Genomic DNA, 19,998 nt, shown 5'->3' on the forward strand with positions numbered 1-19,998 from the left:
GCGTGCGGCGCGCGGCGGGGGTGTCGTCCTCCTCGTCGGACGAGATGACGATGCTCATGTATACATGTAGACTGACCAACCTAGTCTGAGTCGTCATCGTTGACGGAGCAGCGCAGCTTGGACAGCGTGCGGCGCGCGGCGGGGGTGTCGTCCTCCTCGTCGGACGAGATGACGATGCTCATGTATACATGTAGACTGACCAACCTAGTCTGAGTCGTCATCGTTGACGGAGCAGCGCAGCTTGGACAGCGTGCGGCGCGCGGCGGGGGTGTCGTCCTCCTCGTCGGACGAGATGACGATGCTCATGTATACATGTAGACTGACCAACCTAGTCTGAGTCGTCATCGTTGACGGAGCAGCGCAGCTTGGACAGCGTGCGGCGCGCGGCGGGGGTGTCGTCCTCCTCGTCGGACGAGATGACGATGCTCATGTATACATGTAGACTGACCAACCTAGTCTGAGTCGTCATCGTTGACGGAGCAGCGCAGCTTGGACAGCGTGCGGCGCGCGGCGGGGGTGTCGTCCTCCTCGTCGGACGAGATGACGATGCTCATGTATACATGTAGACTGACCAACCTAGTCTGAGTCGTCATCGTTGACGGAGCAGCGCAGCTTGGACAGCGTGCGGCGCGCGGCGGGGGTGTCGTCCTCCTCGTCGGACGAGATGACGATGCTCATGTATACATGTAGACTGACCAACCTAGTCTGAGTCGTCATCGTTGACGGAGCAGCGCAGCTTGGACAGCGTGCGGCGCGCGGCGGGGGTGTCGTCCTCCTCGTCGGACGAGATGACGATGCTCATGTATACATGTAGACTGACCAACCTAGTCTGAGTCGTCATCGTTGACGGAGCAGCGCAGCTTGGACAGCGTGCGGCGCGCGGCGGGGGTGTCGTCCTCCTCGTCGGACGAGATGACGATGCTCATGTATACATGTAGACTGACCAACCTAGTCTGAGTCGTCATCGTTGACGGAGCAGCGCAGCTTGGACAGCGTGCGGCGCGCGGCGGGGGTGTCGTCCTCCTCGTCGGACGAGATGACGATGCTCATGTATACATGTAGACTGACCAACCTAGTCTGAGTCGTCATCGTTGACGGAGCAGCGCAGCTTGGACAGCGTGCGGCGCGCGGCGGGGGTGTCGTCCTCCTCGTCGGACGAGATGACGATGCTCATGTATACATGTAGACTGACCAACCTAGTCTGAGTCGTCATCGTTGACGGAGCAGCGCAGCTTGGACAGCGTGCGGCGCGCGGCGGGGGTGTCGTCCTCCTCGTCGGACGAGATGACGATGCTCATGTATACATGTAGACTGACCAACCTAGTCTGAGTCGTCATCGTTGACGGAGCAGCGCAGCTTGGACAGCGTGCGGCGCGCGGCGGGGGTGTCGTCCTCCTCGTCGGACGAGATGACGATGCTCATGTATACATGTAGACTGACCAACCTAGTCTGAGTCGTCATCGTTGACGGAGCAGCGCAGCTTGGACAGCGTGCGGCGCGCGGCGGGGGTGTCGTCCTCCTCGTCGGACGAGATGACGATGCTCATGTATACATGTAGACTGACCAACCTAGTCTGAGTCGTCATCGTTGACGGAGCAGCGCAGCTTGGACAGCGTGCGGCGCGCGGCGGGGGTGTCGTCCTCCTCGTCGGACGAGATGACGATGCTCATGTATACATGTAGACTGACCAACCTAGTCTGAGTCGTCATCGTTGACGGAGCAGCGCAGCTTGGACAGCGTGCGGCGCGCGGCGGGGGTGTCGTCCTCCTCGTCGGACGAGATGACGATGCTCATGTATACATGTAGACTGACCAACCTAGTCTGAGTCGTCATCGTTGACGGAGCAGCGCAGCTTGGACAGCGTGCGGCGCGCGGCGGGGGTGTCGTCCTCCTCGTCGGACGAGATGACGATGCTCATGTATACATGTAGACTGACCAACCTAGTCTGAGTCGTCATCGTTGACGGAGCAGCGCAGCTTGGACAGCGTGCGGCGCGCGGCGGGGGTGTCGTCCTCCTCGTCGGACGAGATGACGATGCGCTGGCGCGGCTTCACGCCCGTCGCACCGCGGGTCATGCGCCGCGTGCCTTCGGGCGCTGGAAAACATACGATATCGATAACACTCTAAATATTCCCAAGGGCAAATACAAGGATTGAAAAAATTGACCCATACCCTATTTCTAATATTAGTAATCTTTTTGAAAAATTAGGAAAATGTATTTATTTTTCAATAGATCCCTACATTACCATCAAATAGAGATAGATGAGTGAGATCGACCTAAAATAGCTTTTAGTACAGAATATGAGCATTACGAATTTAGAAGAATGCCTTTTGGGCTTAAAACAGCTCCTGTGACATTTCAACGTGCCGATTTCCACCGTTCTTGACCTGTTTCTCCTTTTCCTTATCGTCTTTGTCCTATTTGAGCACCACACGGTACCTACTTAACAAATCGTAACAAAACTCACTTTGCTCTTCATCTTCGCGTTGGACGCCGGTTTGCTCTTGACCTTGACCTCCTTGGTCTGTTTCTCTTGTCCCTTATTGACTTTGACCTATTTGAGCACCACATGGTATCTACTGAACTAATCGTAACAGAACTCACTTTGCTCCCCATCTTTGTCGTTGGACGCCAGTTTGCTCTTGACCTTGACCTCCTTGGTCTGTTTCTCTTGTTCCTTATTGACTTTGACCTATTTAAGCACCACATGGTATCTACTGAACTAATCGTAACAGAACTCACTTTGCTCCCCATCTTTGTCGTTGGACGCCAGTTTGCTCTTGACCTTGGCCTCCTACATGGTCTGTTTCTCCTGTCCTTTATCGACTTTGACCTATTTGAGCACCACATGGTATCTACTGAAAAAATCGTCACAGAACTTACTTTGTTCTCCATCTCCATCGGTGGACGCCGGTTTGCTCTTGACCTTGGCTTCTTTCTTGGCCTGTTTCTCTTGTTCCTTCTTGTCGACCTTGGCCTGTTTGAGCGCCTTGCACTTTTCCATCGTGGGCTTGCCTTCGAGCCCCGCCGCGGTGAGTAGGTCCATCATTTTGCCAACGCGTTCCTTGTTCTTTGTGCAGCCTGCAAAAAAATTATGACGAGACTAAGAATAGACGTATTTTCGTACATAAGATAAGAAACCTAAATGTCATCTTTAAAATAGGCTGTCACTTTTATATACTTCCTGCGGCGAAAATTTAAATCTGCATTTTACATCTTTTCCTGCGATAGTTACAATCAATAGTCGGCGATGCATTTTCTGCTTTAAATAAATAATTGTGGAACTAAGACTGTTTCATTGTGTGACTACAACTGTGAGACGGGGCCAGACATGGTTAAACTTATTTGTGAGACTTTACTCTTATAAGACAGTGACACTAAGATTCAAAATGGAATCATGAGATTGCAATTGTGAGAAGTGGAGTAGAGGGACATTTTTTTTAAACGATATTGACAGGTCGCGACAATGTACGGCTGAAGTTTTGTGAGCGTCAATGTCATCAGCATTAACAGCCCAAGTGATCTAAAACTTATCTTCGAAAAAGTTCTTATAGTTAAATCTGATCCCAGCAGCTTTGCGGGAGACTTTAGGCCGTCCAAAGCCTTCATCACTTCTTCCTGCCCTTATCCCACGTTATGTGGGGTCTGGACATGTTTTTCTCTTCCATTCTCCTCTTTCTTTCGTCAGCTCAGCACTCACTCCTTTCTTTCTCATATCCTCTTTCACACAATCCATCCATCGCTTTTTGGGACTACCATTCGCTCTCCGTCCATCAACATTCATCCCTAACATTCTTTTGCCCATACGGCATTCATCCCTCATCACATGCCCATACCAAGCTAACCTACTACTTCTCATCTTCTCCGTTACCGGTGCTACTTTCAAACTTCCCCTAATATACTCATTCCTAATCCGATCCTTTCTCGTCACTTCACACATCCATCTCAACATTCTCATTACCGCTGCGTGCACTCTTCTTTCATCCGTCACTTTCGTCGCCCAGCATTCTGATGCATACATTACAACAGGTCTCACGATCCAAAGCCTTCATCATGAGCAAGTTATCTACGTCTAATCTAAAACGTTACTGACCTTCGACAAGCTTCTTATAGTCAAATCTGATCCCAGCAGCTTTACAGAATTTCTTCATGTCGGTGATGCCGGGCTCCCGTAGTTCGGGAGGCACCGGGGGCCTGCCGCGGCGGCCCGACCCGGGGGTCCCGGAGCCCGGGGTTCGGGGGGCAGAGTTGCGGGAGCCTTTAGGCCGCCCGGGGCCTTTCTTTAGAGGTGCATCCTGATGAGTAAATAGAAATACTGAATGGAACAGCCGTTTAAAACCTGTGGACTACCGATTACATTTTGTCCACCATAAAACGTCCTTTTAACATGAATAAGAATTTTATACGTAGCTGTTAAATTCACGTCTCACCCTAATACTGAGAAAACTGTATTCGAATGGTTACGACCACTTAGACTTGTGTCTAGGTCATCCAAAAGGCCTTTCCCTTTACCTCGTCACTGTCGTCGCTGTCGCTGCCGGACGAACCTGACGAGTCATCTGACGACGACGAGTCAACCGTCGTCACCTGTAACAAAATTATTATTATCATTCAGAGCTCACTGTGTCCCACTGCTGGACAAAGACCTCTCACTCTTTTTCTACTCGTCTCTGTTTAGTGCTATACCTGGCCAGCCTCTCAAAAAGGAGTCCAAGTTATCCCGCCATCGCCGACGAGTTCTGCCACGCTCTATTATTATGGATACACATTATTATAATACATATTATTCAGTACAAATTGACATTGTAAGAAGGGTGGTATTCTATCTGTCCAATTTATTTATCCAATGTCATTGCGTCTCACTCTCTCATTAAACAAAATGTGAGACGCAATACACATTGGACAAAGAAATTTGATAGATGGCATACCACCCATAGATACTTGAGAGTGTGACTTTGTGAGATTAAAACTTGCTGGTGAGCTATTGTAATACCGTAACTTGCGAGAGTCCAAGGGAAACTGAAACTTTGTAAAGTATGGCAACTAACCTCATTAGAAATCAATCCTCTAGCTTGCAGTTTCCCAGCCGCTAGTTTAGTCGCGGCGGCCTTCTGCGCGGCGTTCGCGCCAACCGCTCCGCGTTGGCCACGTAGTAATTGAATAAGACTTCTACTAATTTATGAGCGCCTGGTACTAGAGTCGAGCAATATCATCAAAACTAGCGAACTATTAGAGCGCGACGCACTAGTGCTAGCTCCGTCATTCTCAACTTTATGCACGAAGCGCATATAGCGATTAGAGCGCGATGCACTGTAGTGTGTGCTTAGTTTCTGAGTGTACGCACAGTACGTACAATTGTACGCAAAGCACCAGTATGGTACCCACGTGCTCCATGAGGATGTATGATTTTCGGTATGTATTCTAAGCATAGAGTAACTTATACTAGAGCGGTACTGTCATAGTAAATTTTGTAACCCCAGTAAATTCACTGCCATCTGTCGACACACTTTAAAACTAAAAATGAAGATTTATAAAAATACGATAAAATGTATTTAAATATGGATAAATGTTTTTTTTATTTGCATTAATTATTTTTATGATTTTGACCCATGTTCTTTCACTGATATGCGTTAAAATTGTTAAATAACAAACGAAACCGTCAACGCCATCTATACGACTGTAGGCCAAAACTAGTAGCGCCCTCTGAGCGAGAATCAAATTTTCTTGATTTTCGAGGCACGCTTTTTCCTTAGACTGTATCCATCTATTACGGAGTTATATCTATCTTTGGTACAATTGTACGCAAAGCACCAGTATGGTACCCACGTGCTCCATGAGGATGTATGATTTTCGGTATGTATTCTAAGATACACACCCATGGTTTTGTCTTAGAGAAATTAAAATCAACAACACTACCGCACTGGCAGAGTCGCCATGTGAGGTGGGGCGTCGTAATGATACTACTTGCTCGGAGTATGGATCTATATTGTCTTAGCTTATATAGTAGAGTTGTAGAGGCTTAACCTACCCACATAATACAAACCTGCAAACATGCACACACTCCTTTTTGGCACACTCACCACCACCCACACAAACACACGCTCACACCCAAACTTGAATATCATGTTTAGATCTTTTAGTTTAGTTTCTTTAGCTTGTATTGTAGTAATTACTTTTAGTATTAAGATATGTATAATAACATTAATAACGTGGACATAATTGTCAATCGCTCTCGCAGACTACCAAGATACAGGCTCAGCCTAGTTTGGAGTCTGACGGATATATCGATACACATGTAAACAACTTTTATGATAATAAACTATTTGTATTATTTGTATTTGTATTTGTATAGACGTGTGAGGGTACAGCACTAGCGCCAGACATGTTGAAGTGTGGCCACTAACCTCATTGGAGATGATTCCTCTGGCCTGCAGCTTGGCGGCCGCTAGCTTGGCGGCGGCGGCCTTCTGCGCGGCGATCGCGCCAACCGCTCCGCGTTGGCCTCGTAGTATAGTTGAATAAGACTTCTACTAAGTTATGAGCGCCTGGTACTTTAGAGTCGAGCAATATCATCAAAACTAGCGAACTATTAGAGCGCGACGCACTAGTGCTAGCTCCGTCATTCTCAACTTTATGCACGAAGCGCATATAGCGATTAGAGCGCGATGCACTGTAGTGTGTGCTTAGTTTCTGAGTGTACGCACAATACGTACGTACACGTACACGCACAGTACGTACACAAAGCACCAGTATGGTACCCACGTGCTCCATGAGGATGTATGATTTTCGGTATGTATTCTAAGATACACACCCATGGTTTTGTCTTAGAGAAATTAAAATCAACAACACTACCGCACTGGCAGAGTCGCCATGTGAGGTGGGACGTCGTAATGATACTACTTGCTCGGAGTATGGATCTATATTAGATAGAGTTGTATAGACGTGTGAGGGTACAGCACCCACTACCGCACTGGCAGAGTCGCCATGTGAGGTGGGACGTCGTAATGATACTACTTGCTCGGAGTACGGATCTATATTAGATAGAGTTGTATAGACGTGTGAGGGTACAGCACCCACTACCGCACTGGCAGAGTCGCCATGTGAGGTGGGACGTCGTAATGATACTACTTGCTCGGAGTACGGATCTATATTAGATAGAGTTGTATAGACGTGTGAGGGTACAGCACCCACTACCGCACTGGCAGAGTCGCCATGTGAGGTGGGACGTCGTAATGATACTACTTGCTCGGAGTACGGATCTATATTAGATAGAGTTGTATAGACGTGTGAGGGTACAGCACCCACTACCGCACTGGCAGAGTCGCCATGTGAGGTGGGACGTCGTAATGATACTACTTGCTCGGAGTACGGATCTATATTAGATAGAGTTGTATAGACGTGTGAGGGTACAGCACCCACTACCGCACTGGCAGAGTCGCCATGTGAGGTGGGACGTCGTAATGATACTACTTGCTCGGAGTATGGATCTATATTGTCTTAGCTTATATAGTAGTTGTATAGACGTGTGAGACATGTTGAAGTGTGGCCACTAACCTCATTGGAGATGATTCCCCTGGCCTGCAGCTTGGCGGCCGCCAGCTTGGCGGCGGCGGCCTTCTGCGCGGCGATCTGCGCCGCCTGCGCCGCCAGCCGCTCGCGCTCCGCGTTCGCGTCGTAGTAGTTGAACAGCACCTCCGTGGACACGGGCACGTCGCCGAAGTACACTTCGTTGGGGATGTGGGAGGAGTCCAGGCAGTCGTCGCTCCATCGCCTGTGGAAAATAATGGTTTAGCCTGTTATTTTAGTATATAACCTTGCGTGGTTGTTGCTATATATGAATGAATGAATGAATGAAATTATTTAATCCAGAAAAGAAATTCCATATGAGTTTAAAACATTTAAAACGAATTACATAATAACGAATTACAGAATTACTAATTATATATGTAATATGGGGTAGATATAAGTTTACATGCGCCGACTAGAGGGTGGTTAAACATTTTGTATGTCAGCTTCTCAGTTCCGAAATACACACGGATTGAGCTAACGTGGTGTTTCATTGCTGCTCTCGGATATACCTAAAAGACCTTGCCAATATTCCCTAGTTACATATATAATAGTTGTATGCGCTTAATCCCTGGAGTGCAGAGGTTATTGACATCGTTTACTGCTGGGACTCCTGAACTCTCGAGGAAAGCTTGCTACAATTATAGTTTAAATCATTTCAACTGAGCTCATTCGCTTACCTGTACTAACGATGGCATTGTATTATTACAATACTATTATCTGCTTTTGTTTTACCCTTTACCCGAGAGGGGTCCAAACCTACTTAGTTTTAAATACATATGTATAGATCCAATTAATGATGCTATGTTAAGTGATTAGTTTAAAATTAGAACTCTATATTTATATTTTTTTCGTGTACCTATAGTTTAAGTTGGTTTATGGAATAAATGGGCTTTTTATTTATTTATTTTATTTATTATCTGCTTTTGTTCACGGAGCCGCCGACCAGTTACTTACAAAATAAGTTAGAAGTTCATTGCATGTATATTGAATTTTAAACCTTTGTAGAATGGGGTTAAAATGATCTAAAAAGATAATATCACGAAATAAAACTATGAAAACGGATTATATCGCGTATATTGAATTCATGAGTAACTATCGCGGTAACCGAAGACAATATTGTGGTCTATCAGACTCTTTGAGTAATCAAGCTCAATTCATAAAATGAACACTATAACTTGTATCTTACCTTCGAAACTGTATTCCGGAGAAGTCCTTCCGGAAGGGTCGCACGGCGTACTGGTACCCCTGCGGCCTGGGGCGGGGCGCCACCTGGGGCGCGCGGGGCGCCGCGCCGCGCGGCGGGGGCGTGGCGCCCGGGGCGCCCGGGGCGCGCGGCGCGGGGGCGCCGGGCGGCTTCGGCTTGTTGGTGGAGCCCTTCGGTCGCCCGCGTTTCTTCGGCTAAACAAATATATTTTGTCAAAGGACTGTCTCGTTTGCAAACGTAGACAGAGAGAATCATACTGTCTTTGTCTTACACTAGTACTAGCACCCATAAGAAAAGGATGTGTAGTTTTTTTTTGTTTTTTTTTTCACTGACAATTTCGTTTGACCAACTATAGTAGCGTTGATAAACATCTAGACACGTGGCAGCATGTCAAGCCAAGTTCATAAGAAGAGAACTGGCTACGCAGCAGCCGTGTGTTTACACGATGTTAATATTACACGAACCATTTGGAGCTACTTTTGACCCTTCCGTAACTCAAAATCTATTAAATATGCACTTATGAAAATTAGTTTATTTAGACCTTTAATATTGAACTTGGCTCTCATTTCACATTTATGTTTTTGATGGGATAAAAAAGTACCTGGTGAAAATGAAGTAAAGAAGAATCCGTTGCACGGCAACAACTTAAATTAAAAAATCTTTAAAAAAAAACCGAAAAAGCATAAAATAAAAAAGTTTAACCGAAAAATTAATAAAATAACAAAATAAAATAAAAAGCCGATAAACTTACACTCACCTCCAGGCCGGGGGTAGAGGCCTTTCCGGGAGTCCCTGATTTGGGCAGTTCCGGACTGCTGAAGGGTTTCCGGTCTTCCTCACTGCAAAATAAGTCAGTGTTTAAAAAAAAATGCAGTTTATAAAATACAAACATTTTGAAAAAAAGAAATAGTTGTTTTAAAGTTTATAACAAACATGAACGCTGAAAACATTCCACTCTCTTTTTTGGGCAGTCGTGTAAAAAGAGCCAACACCGTGAAAGAACGTCAAATTCATGTAATTTATAGGGTTTCGTACCCAAAGGGTAAAAACGGGACCCTATTACTAAGACTCCACTGTCCGTCTGTCTGTCACCAGGCAGTATCTCATGAACTGAGATAGCTAGACAGTTGAAATTTTCAGATGATGTATTTTTGTTGCCGCTATAACAAATACTAAAACCAGATAAAAATAAATATTGAAGTGGGGCTCCCATACTACAAACGTGATTATTTTGCCGTTTTTTGCGTAATGGTACGGAACCCTTCGTGCGCAAGTCCGACTCGCACTTGTTTCTTAATTAAGTTTATAGGAGCACTGCACGCTGACACACTTTATTAGAACCTGTGAAGTGAAACGAAGACGTTGACGCCACAATACAATGCATTGGTTACCTACTTTTCATGTAAATTTATTGAAATTTACAATAATCGAAAGGATAGGAACGTGTTTGAGGTTATTTTTCTACTGTGCATTTTTGTAAATTTGTTATTAGCAGAAATACCCCGTTTTCCCGAGGGTCTACAGTATGGGGTTCTTTAAAAACCGGCCAAGTGCGAGTCGAACTCGCGCACGAAGGGTTCTGTACGATTACGCAAAAAAACGCCAAAGCCCCACTTAAATATTTATTTTATTCCGTTTTTAGTATTTGTTGTTATAGGCTGTTATAGCGGCAACATAAATACATCATCTGTGAAAATTTCAACTGTATAGCTGTTACGGTTCACGAGGATACAGCCTGGTGACAGACGAACAGAAAACAGACAGACAGCGGAGTCTTAGTAATAGGGTCCCGTTTTTACCCTTTGGGTACCCTATCCTAAAAAGGAGTGTACAAGTTTTCAAAAGGTCGGCAACGCGCATGTAACACCTCTGGAGTTGCAGGCGTCCATAGGCTACGGTGACTCCTTACCATCAGGTGTTTGCCAGCGATGTGGTATAAAAAAACACATTTCCCGAAATGCAAAACCCCTTTCCGAAATCTTACCTCTTGTCCGCTGCTTTAGCTTCGGAGCGCTGAGCATCGCCCTCGGCCAAGCCCTCCGGCTTGCATGCTTCTGTGGTAACAGATGTATTGTATTGTATTGTTTGTGTATTGATTTGTTGTATTGTAAACTGGTGCAATAATGTGTACATTTTGAACACACAAAATTCAACACAGAGACAAGTACATAGTCAGAAAGAGTGAAACAGGACAAAGTGAAGCTTTGTCATTATAAACGTTAAGGGAATAGTGATGGATGCAGCCTACACAACAAAAAACATAAAAATTTATGCATAAGTAGTTAAAATCGATTTGGTCCTGTATAATGATTAGGATCGTAAATTAATACACCTTTAGATGTTTTATTCAAATTTGCGCAGTATTTTATATTTAAAAAAAAAATTGTTTAAAGTTTTGAATGATTCACGGTTAGTTTCACTAGACTTATATTGACCGGGATCCCACAAACCGGGACCGGGAGCTCACAAATAATACAAAAGGTAATCAAGGTCTATATCCCGGTCAATATAAGTCTAACATTTGTTTAAAGATGAAATGGCGGAAAATTTGGAATAGTTGATGATTTTTAGTATGTAATTTAGACGGTTTTTTTTTTCGGGGTTCGCAATTATTTTATTTTTAAATTTTTTATTATAGGTATATTACAAATAGTGTCAATTTCTAATGGTAGTAATATTTTTCATATATCTTTTACCAATAATTGTATATTTACATAAGTTATAATTTACCCTATGTAATTTCTAACACTGATTTAGCAGTGACAATCCATGTTTTATTTTTATTTTTTTCCCAGTATCAGTAAACAATTATGTAACATATTAATTTCAGGCAAAAAGAAAAAATAATGCCTTTAAGGGTTAATAATGACATCGCCACACTTTGTCATTGAAAATGCCATGCAGAGTTAGCATGGTCCGACTCTAAGATGAAATACGACGTTTACATGTAATTTCAATACTTATAAATTTAATTCACCTGCAGGCTTATCTCCTGGTTTACCATCAACTCCAATGATAGGTTGACCATCAACTGAAAATATACATTAAAGTTATTAGTTGCAAATAAAATGTGCCATTTTCAACCAAAAGGGTACTTATTGTCGCTTGTCAGTAAGGCGCTATTTCCAGTTATTCGCAGTTAGAAATCAACCTTATCAACAAGCGACAATGTGGTACCTTTTGGTTGAAAACGTGACAAATGGTTAATACAAATTCAATCACAGTAAGAAAATGTTATTGTACCTTTTGTTTGCTCGACTGGTTTCGGAACATCTAACAATAAGGATTTTTGAGACACATCTGAAACAACAGTGACAAATATACACGGTGGCTAAAAATAAGTGCTGTCCCGTTGCCAGGGAGGTTTTGGTATTATACTGAGCAACTTTTACTATGGGACCAACCACGAAATCGCGAAAAAAAAATTTACCCTCATGTAGAAAATGGACCAGCCAAAATGTATGAAACAGCCAAAATTTTTTTCGCGATTTCGGTGTTGGTCCCATAGTAAAAGTTGCTCAGTATAATCCCAAAACCTTCCTGGCAATGGGAATGCACTTATTTTTTTGCCACCGTGTATAAATACAACGGAAACTACACAAATATGAACTCTCCATAATTTATGAAGTACTATTCTAGGAGACTGCCGACGACTTCTAGGAGACTTCTCAGTTCACTGAGATATTGTGCCCGGTACTCTGCCACCCCTGGGCATTCGAGAATGACGTGAACGGGTGTCTCTTCTGCCTCCATGCATGCCCTGCAGAGGGGACTGTCTGTTGCACGTATTACCAGGTGCTTGTTAATGGGGCGTGACCATTTATGGCCCCAGTTAGAAGCCGGAGCTGTGGCCTCGTCAGCTGTCTCAGCCTCCGTGACAAACCGTTTTGTTATTGGGACATACCGTGGGGCTTGTCGACATCGGGCCGGTGCGCCAGTTCGTCAGGCTTGAAGATGTCCGTCTTGATCTTTATCTTCGGCTGATCCAGGTCTCCACCCTAGAAACAACATCATGATATAAGTAGAGGAGCAAACTAAACTGAAATAGATAACATACACTAAAGAAAAACCAAGTCCACCAGTGGTCGAGGCAGGAATCGAACCCGCGTCTTCAGCTTACGCGGCTAACGTCCTGACCACTAGACCACCCGGCCACGGCCATAGACATATTATATACAAGTAGTCATAGACGCGTAAGAGAAAGAATATTCATATAAAATTTGGGCAACATATTTTTTCTCTTTCACTCTTATAAATTTTGGTATTTCGCCATCGCCTCCTACCTACGATGCCACCCGGTCGGTGATAAGGACAAAGCTTGGCACTATTTTCTCTTTCCTGTTATAGGAATCGCAATAAGACTATCTTTCTCTATCAAAAAGTGTCAGGCCCTTGGCCACGGCGGTACCCGTCCCGAATTCTCTGGTGTATGCTATCTTTGAAAAGGCGCCTTTAAAAAATATTTCATAAATAAAATAATTTGATTTGTTCCCTACTTAGAGAAGCAAAATTTGTAGAGTGAAAGCAGTATCTTTGTGTAGATTTCTACAGGTAAACGGCTAAAAACTTGCCAGACTTGGGTGTTTCTCAAGCATTTTCTTTACCTCAGGATCAACCCCGAATATAGCGAAAAAACTGTGCTGCCTTAGAGAACTGTCACATCTGATCAGTTGAAATGTTCGAAATAGCCTAGACTTTCCCAGTAGGTCCCATAGCAAAAGTTGATCTACATACTTCAGAGTTATAAATCATGTTGTAATCATCTATCTATTTTCTGTTATTACTGTTATTAGTTTTACTGTTGTTATTTTTTAAACTCGATGGGTAGGGTGACAGGTGACAAACGAATACAATACCGAACATTCTCCTATTCCGAACTAGTAACGTTCTGTCACCCATTTCCCGCTTTTCTGCTAATTTTTGTATTCGTCATGTGTTTGTCTGTGATGTTCATAACAATTATTTGTTTTTAGGTTTTCCCAACCACATCCTCCCAAGAATACCGAACATTCTCCTCACGTGTGAAAGTCAAAAACCGACATTGGCAAATAATTCACCCTGTGCAAAATTGCGGGGAGTAAAAGCCAGATAGGAAAAAAAAAAAAAAACATTCTCCTCACGTGTGAAAGTCAAAACCGACATTGGCAAATTCACCCTGTGCAAAATTGCAGGGAGTAAAAGCTAGATAGAAAAAAAAACCTAAAACGCAAAATCTCGCAACATTGTATAGAAATGAGACCTGTCAGTGTACCCATTGATTTTGAAAAATACTGTAAGTATATTTTAGGTGGTTTTTGGGAACAAGCCTTCTTGGGCTTACCATGGGACTTAGTCAATCTGTGTAAGAATGTCCTATAATATTTATTTATTATTATTTTAGGAGAGAAACAGAAGAAAGTAAGAAAAGTATTTCTTACCATCATTTCACTCTCCGGATGGGGTCTCTTATGCACATCCTGTGGCTCGAGCTTGATCTCCGGCTTGAGTTGCTTGACATCGAGCGGTTTCTGAGTGTCCAGCGGGGGCAGCAGGTGCGGCTGGGGCGCCCAGGCAGCTTTGTGCACTAGTTCTGGGGCGTAGCCTTGAACTGTGGGGACAGGTTTCATTATATTCTCTATATTGATTATTGCATGAATGCCATTATTAGACAATCGGAGCTACATAGGTTACTAGACAAGTTGTGCCATAGACAAATATGCGACAAAAAGTTGGCCTATCACATATACTTTTTAAAACTATATTTCCGTAGACAATGTTTGACGGGAAAATATTTTAAATTTACTTATTAAATTCTTTGGCCCATGCCGATATTTTCAGTGTAAATCTATTTTTTTAATAGGTAAATTCCCTTATCTTCTGTCGGACGCATTAGCTAATAGCATCAAACTTTTATGTAGTTAACTTTCGTGATAGAGTTTAAATTACTTGTGAGCTTTAATTAATTTAAAATATTATTAGTATACAATTAAAATCAACATATTTAAAATTTACAATATTTTTGTTTTGCTTAATTTAAAAAAAACAACAGTGGCAGCTTCTAGTGCTTTTTAAGGTTCCATACCGAAAGGGTAAAAACGGGAACCTATTACTAAGACTCCACTGTCCTGTGTGTGTCACTGGTCTGTCTGTCACCAGGCTGTAACTTATGAACCGTGATAGCTAGACAGCTGAAATTTTCACAGATGATGTATTTCTGTTGCCGCTATAACAACAAATACTAAAAGCAGAATAAAATAAATATTTAAGTGGGGCTCCCATACAACAAAGGTATTTTTTGCGTACTGCTACGGAACCTTTCGTGCGCGAGTCCGACTCGCACTTGGCCGTTTTTTTGTTGATATTGTTAATAGGTGTTCAATGACCTAGATTCTATGAATACCAGATTTTTTACACAACTGGTAGGTATTTCATACTCATACTCATATATTTATTAGAGATGCCACAAATATTCGGCAACTATTCGGTATTCGGCCGAATGTTGTCTACTATTCGGCCGAATACCAAATATCTGTTACACCTACCTAAAAAGAAAAACTACACAATAAAAATATTCCAAAACTAGGTATATGTAATATTTAAAATGTAATGTTTAATTCTTGGCAAGTTTTTAAATATGAAGACCCTTTTTTGAGCATTTGTTGATTACAAAATATTTTATTTTTATTCTAGGTCCTGATTTGGTTGACTAACTTCATTCATTAATTCTGTTCAACAAAAAATATATATTAGCAAACATTGTGATTTGTTAGCGAACAGTTTTCATAATAATTGTAACTCAAAATGTTCGCATGTCATGCCGAATATTTGGCGCTTCGGCCTAGATAGGGGCCGAAAATTCGGTATTCGGCCAAAACCACTAGTCTCTAATTGTTTTTTTTTTTTATACCACGTCGGTGGCAATCAAGCATACGGCCCGCCTGATGGTAAATATATTTATCCCAATAAACATAAAAAAATCTATAAAACTCCCGTGAGACTCAAACATATTAGATTATTTTAAACTGGGTCACTCACGTATTATTATTGGACCAAAACATGTCGAGTTATTCGACTTAATAATACGTGAGTAACCGAGTTTAAAATAATCTAATAAAAAAATCTAATCTAAAAAAATAAAAATAAACAAATTTGATCACTTACATGACTTACCCATGTGAGACTGCGGCATATGCAGCTGAGCCTGCGGCTGCTGCGGAGGAAAACTTTGATGGTGCGGGTAATTCTGGTGGGCTGGTGGGGCATATGACAGGTTCTGAGGGGCATAGCCCCCGGGCGGCGGCGGCCCGTACGCTGCAAACGCATCTGGGGGCGGGTAGTGCGTGTTGTACGCTCCAGCGTACGGTTGGTATGGTATTTGATGACCATTATCTACAACAACATATATTAACTCCGATTTCTAGCTTATACAGACATTTTTAAACATTGAATGGTTGATATATGTGGTTTAAAACGCTTACCCATGTAATTGAGCGGCAATCCGTTCCCCTGCACCACACCGTGGCCCGGCTCCCCGTCCATACGCAACCGCTTCTGGTTCATGGCTCTTTCGGCTTCATAATTCATCTTGGTAACTAAAATAACAAACAACACTTAAATGCACATCCCCCGACAACACTACCGCACATTTTATCCGCGATATTGCTACAAAATAAGGCTAATTGGATAGTTTCGCGATCGCCGTGACAGACGCCAACCGGACGCCAGCACTAAACACAGGTTATACTCTGGGCCAAAGCAAACACAAGCGTACCTTTGTTGGTTTCAGATTGTTATTGATTTTAGTTAATAGAAGCACCTCGAGCCTTCCCCGCGATAGTTTGGTGCATAATAGAGCACAATATTAAGTCAAAATAACTGTTGCACACAAAATATGCATCGAATTATCAGCTTATTGACAGTAAAATTAGAAAAAAACACAAGTGAAGCGGAGGTCGTGTATTTTTTTTCTCATTCTTTGATTTTTTTTCTTTAATGGTAATACTAGGCGTCTTTTTCTGGCGGGTTCGACCACACCATACGAGTGGTTATGAAGCGGTTATCGTAATCGATTTTTAGTATTACCAGCAGTGAAAGCAATTAAAATCACCAATATTAATTTAAGGCGATTATGAAAACGCTTCAAAAACGTCATGTTACCAGCTGACAGATAAATTTCGATAAGGTTATGTTGTAATTAGGCCCATCTTTTTACGTAAATATTGTATTTAAACGATTGTTAAATTACATATGATTTTCCAAAGTAGATAAAAAGTAAGAAGCAATGACGGACTTTACCCAGCCACCGCCTCCCGACCCTAGATTAGTCAGATTTTACGAAAAAAATGATTATGAATCGCTCGCGAAATATCTTATTGGTAATAATTATCGATATCGCGAAAACATTCTTATACCGCGGTTTCTTGGTCCACCAGAGATTAAATCTAACGAAGAAAAGATGATCGAAGCTGCTGTAGAGAGCTGCCCGTTTAAATCACTCACAAGTTGTATCGTCGGTAAGTCTTTGTTTTTATCAATCGATACTTTAGCAACATTGAAGCTAACTTTTATGTTGAATATTTGTTTTACTAAAGTTTTTTTAAAATATTATTACTATAACACGATCTTATGTGCCATTAATGCACCCACACTTGGTAATATGACATCATTTACATAATTTTTTTTAGGTTATGGTTTGGGGGCTGCCGTTGGTCTCTTCACGTCCTCACTCATGCCAAACGTCACAGACACAACAGCACCACAAACTCAAACAGCCAGACAAATACTAACGGAATTCAAAACTGCGATGTTAAGTAATGCAAAAACATTTGCAATACTTGGAGCTGTGTTTTCTGGAGTTGAGTGCTGCGTAGAGACAGCGAGAGGGAAGTCGGACTGGAGAAACGGGACTTATGCTGGTGGTGTTACTGGTGGACTTATTGGATTGAGAGGTAAGTTATAAGGTGTACTTGAGTAATTAATTAGTCAAAAGTACAGTAAGCTGCAGAGATATTTGACCCCCCTGCATAGACTAGCAGGGGGGGTCAACTATCTGTGCAATGGTTAGAAAACCTAACAGGAAAATAAGATGTTGGAAAATAAAATAAAAAATGGGAAAATATGCGACTGGTTAGAAAACGTAACAGGAAAAAAAGATACAGGAAAATAAAATTAATGAGAAAATATGCGAATGGTTAGAAATGCTTTCAGGAAAGGAAGCTATAGAGAAAAAATAAAATGGTAAAAATTGCGAATGGCAAAAATCGCGATCAGGAAAAAACGATTTCGGAAGAGAGAGTACACACTCGTTTTTGAGGTAAATCTTAAAACTTAATTATACGTGATTGTCCCGTTTTATAATTTAATAATGTGTAAAAATCGTGTTTAAATAAGTGTTAATCATAACTAATTCTTGCTTAATTTCAGGTGGTCTAAGAGCAGGCGTCTTGGGTGCAGCCGGTTTTGCGGCATTTTCGACAGTTATCGATTACTACATGCACTCACGAGGCTCGTGAATAAATCACAAATTATAGTAGTGAATGTTATTTAATTAGTAGAGTTTATGCTACAAGAATTGTTAAGAAACCGTCTGAATAAAAGATTGAATCCGTCTCCTTGTTTTATAGTATTGTGAGAGAAAGAGAAATTGTCATGCTCTATCCCTTTTTACTAGGAGGATATAACCTCAGAATAATAACTAAAGCATATTAATTTTTAACAAGCAGAAACGTCTGCGATTGATGCTATTAAGCTTAGAATAAATTTAAAAGTGGAAAAAATTACTGCCTTGGGTGAGACTTATTTTTATTTATTTTATTTTTATTTATTTACTAGAGATAAATCACAAATTTTACATGGTAATTAATAAAAAGTATCGTTAAACCAGAATGGTTTGTCTCGATACTCCATTCCGCAGTACTTACATAATCAAATATACAATACGATACTTAGGTACACATCCAGTTCGTAAACAACACAATAATTGCAAAGAATCACAAGTGAGCGCATCTCATCACACCGGCCGCGGCCGGTCGAGCAAAACTAGAACCGGTCGGCGCCTACTCGATACAGGCTGCTCCATTTATGCTATACGAAATAACATAATTATTCAATTTAGTTAAAATAATTTAATTGTTTAAGCATTTCTTTTTTAAGAAAATTTCCTATATTATTTGGTGTTATCTTATCTTCCCATTCTTTAGGTAACTTATTTATTAGGTCTGGTATGATGTAATCTGATGTTCTTCTACCATAAAAATTATTGAATTGGGGCTTTCGAAGCATTTGATTTGTTACTTGCCTTGTATTTATTGGATGAGAGATTAAGTGCTGAATTTCACTTCTAAAGTATTGCTCTTTTAACATATGGTATTTAAACTTTGTGTGAACCGGTAGGACATTACATAAAGTGAACAGGTCGCTATCACACACAAGATTTTCTTTAATTTTATGGGGTACTATTAACTTTAGCAGCCTAACCTGTAGTTTACATATTTTGTCAAGGTATGACTTAAATGTACGGCCATAACTACTTAATCCATATGAAATGATGCTTTCCACGAGTGCATTATAAACATCCAATCTGATATTATATGGAATTCTATTTCGTAGAGACTTGAACTCACGGCCTCTGGATCCAGATCCATCGATGATGATGATGATGATCGATGGCCGTGAGTTCAAGTCTCACTCAAGGCAGTAATTTTTTCCACTTTTAAATTTATTCTAAGCTTAACTAAAGCATAGTTATTATTCTGAGGTTATATCCTCCTATATATAACCAAAAGGAGACGCCAGGACTTGTTTTTTGATGGACACTTTTCATACATAGAGATTTGGCTCCTTTATATAGTCTCCATGTCCTAGCCTTTTTATGAGTCCGGTTAATGTACGACCCAATAATGTACAGCCCAATAATTGGCGACCACTTTTTTGGACGCGTATTATGGGGTTGTACACTATTGCCCTGTTCAAACAGTGGCTTCATATTATTGCCTCGGACCGAGCTTGTACACCCTGATAACGCTCAACCCAATAATACACGACCCAATAATTCGAATCCATTTAATAGACGCCGATTGTTGGCCGCATATTATTGGCCCGTACCGATAATGCTCGACCCAGGATTGCTCAACCCAAGAATGTACAGCCCAATAATTGGCGTCCACTTTCCGCTTCAGACCACAGACTATAAATATTTGACACATAGAGTGATATTCTAGGGATGGGGCGACGATTTTTAGGATTA

General features: G+C 42.0%; 2 protein-coding genes across 4 annotated transcripts; one reads left to right on the forward strand and one right to left on the reverse strand.

Moving 5' to 3' along the window:
• Positions 1 to 1,940: 1,940 nt before the first annotated feature.
• LOC134750191 (uncharacterized) lies at positions 1,941 to 16,867 on the reverse strand. 3 transcript variants are annotated; one of them, XM_063685321.1, is made up of 15 exons: positions 16,525 to 16,867; positions 16,232 to 16,345; positions 15,924 to 16,142; positions 14,192 to 14,361; positions 12,679 to 12,772; positions 12,018 to 12,074; positions 11,752 to 11,805; positions 10,759 to 10,828; positions 9,532 to 9,613; positions 8,757 to 8,968; positions 7,556 to 7,772; positions 4,514 to 4,588; positions 4,095 to 4,296; positions 2,885 to 3,082; positions 1,941 to 2,095 (listed from the first exon to the last, which is right to left on the reverse strand). In XM_063685321.1, exons 2-15 carry the CDS (start codon positions 16,335 to 16,337, stop codon positions 1,941 to 1,943), a joined length of 1,911 nt encoding a protein of 636 aa, XP_063541391.1. In that variant the 5' UTR covers positions 16,338 to 16,345; positions 16,525 to 16,867. The 3 variants fall into 3 exon arrangements, with proteins under 3 accessions (XP_063541391.1, XP_063541390.1, XP_063541389.1); XM_063685320.1 differs by having other exon boundaries at positions 9,526 to 9,613; XM_063685319.1 differs by having other exon boundaries at positions 9,526 to 9,613; positions 15,915 to 16,142; positions 16,525 to 16,866.
• Positions 16,868 to 16,887: 20 nt separating this feature from the next.
• LOC134750193 (mitochondrial import inner membrane translocase subunit Tim22) lies at positions 16,888 to 18,361 on the forward strand. Its single transcript, XM_063685322.1, has 3 exons — positions 16,888 to 17,266; positions 17,438 to 17,701; positions 18,177 to 18,361. The coding sequence occupies exons 1-3, from the start codon at positions 17,035 to 17,037 to the stop codon at positions 18,263 to 18,265; spliced, it is 585 nt and encodes a 194-aa protein (XP_063541392.1). The 5' UTR covers positions 16,888 to 17,034; the 3' UTR covers positions 18,266 to 18,361.
• The last annotated feature ends 1,637 nt before the right edge of the window (positions 18,362 to 19,998 follow it).

This window comes from Cydia strobilella, chromosome 19 (assembly GCF_947568885.1).
Source record: "Cydia strobilella chromosome 19, ilCydStro3.1, whole genome shotgun sequence".
Taxonomy (NCBI): domain Eukaryota; kingdom Metazoa; phylum Arthropoda; class Insecta; order Lepidoptera; family Tortricidae; genus Cydia; species Cydia strobilella.

Bases quoted from the DNA above. Each gene is read 5' to 3' on its own strand.
- LOC134750191 (XM_063685319.1), bottom strand. From the start codon at position 16,337: ATGAATTATGAAGCCGAAAGAGCCATGAACCAGAAGCGGTTGCGTATG. The intron at 16,143-16,231 runs GTAAGCGTTTTA...ATGTTGTTGTAG, and splicing joins ATTGCCGCTCAATTACATGG to ATAATGGTCATCAAATACCA. The intron at 14,362-15,914 runs GTAAGTGATCAA...CTGTCCCCACAG, and splicing joins GTCTCACATGGGTAAGTCAT to TTCAAGGCTACGCCCCAGAA.
- LOC134750193 (XM_063685322.1), top strand. From the start codon at position 17,035: ATGACGGACTTTACCCAGCCACCGCCTCCCGACCCTAGATTAGTCAGA. The intron at 17,267-17,437 runs GTAAGTCTTTGT...AATTTTTTTTAG, and splicing joins ACTCACAAGTTGTATCGTCG to GTTATGGTTTGGGGGCTGCC. The intron at 17,702-18,176 runs GTAAGTTATAAG...GCTTAATTTCAG, and splicing joins TGGACTTATTGGATTGAGAG to GTGGTCTAAGAGCAGGCGTC.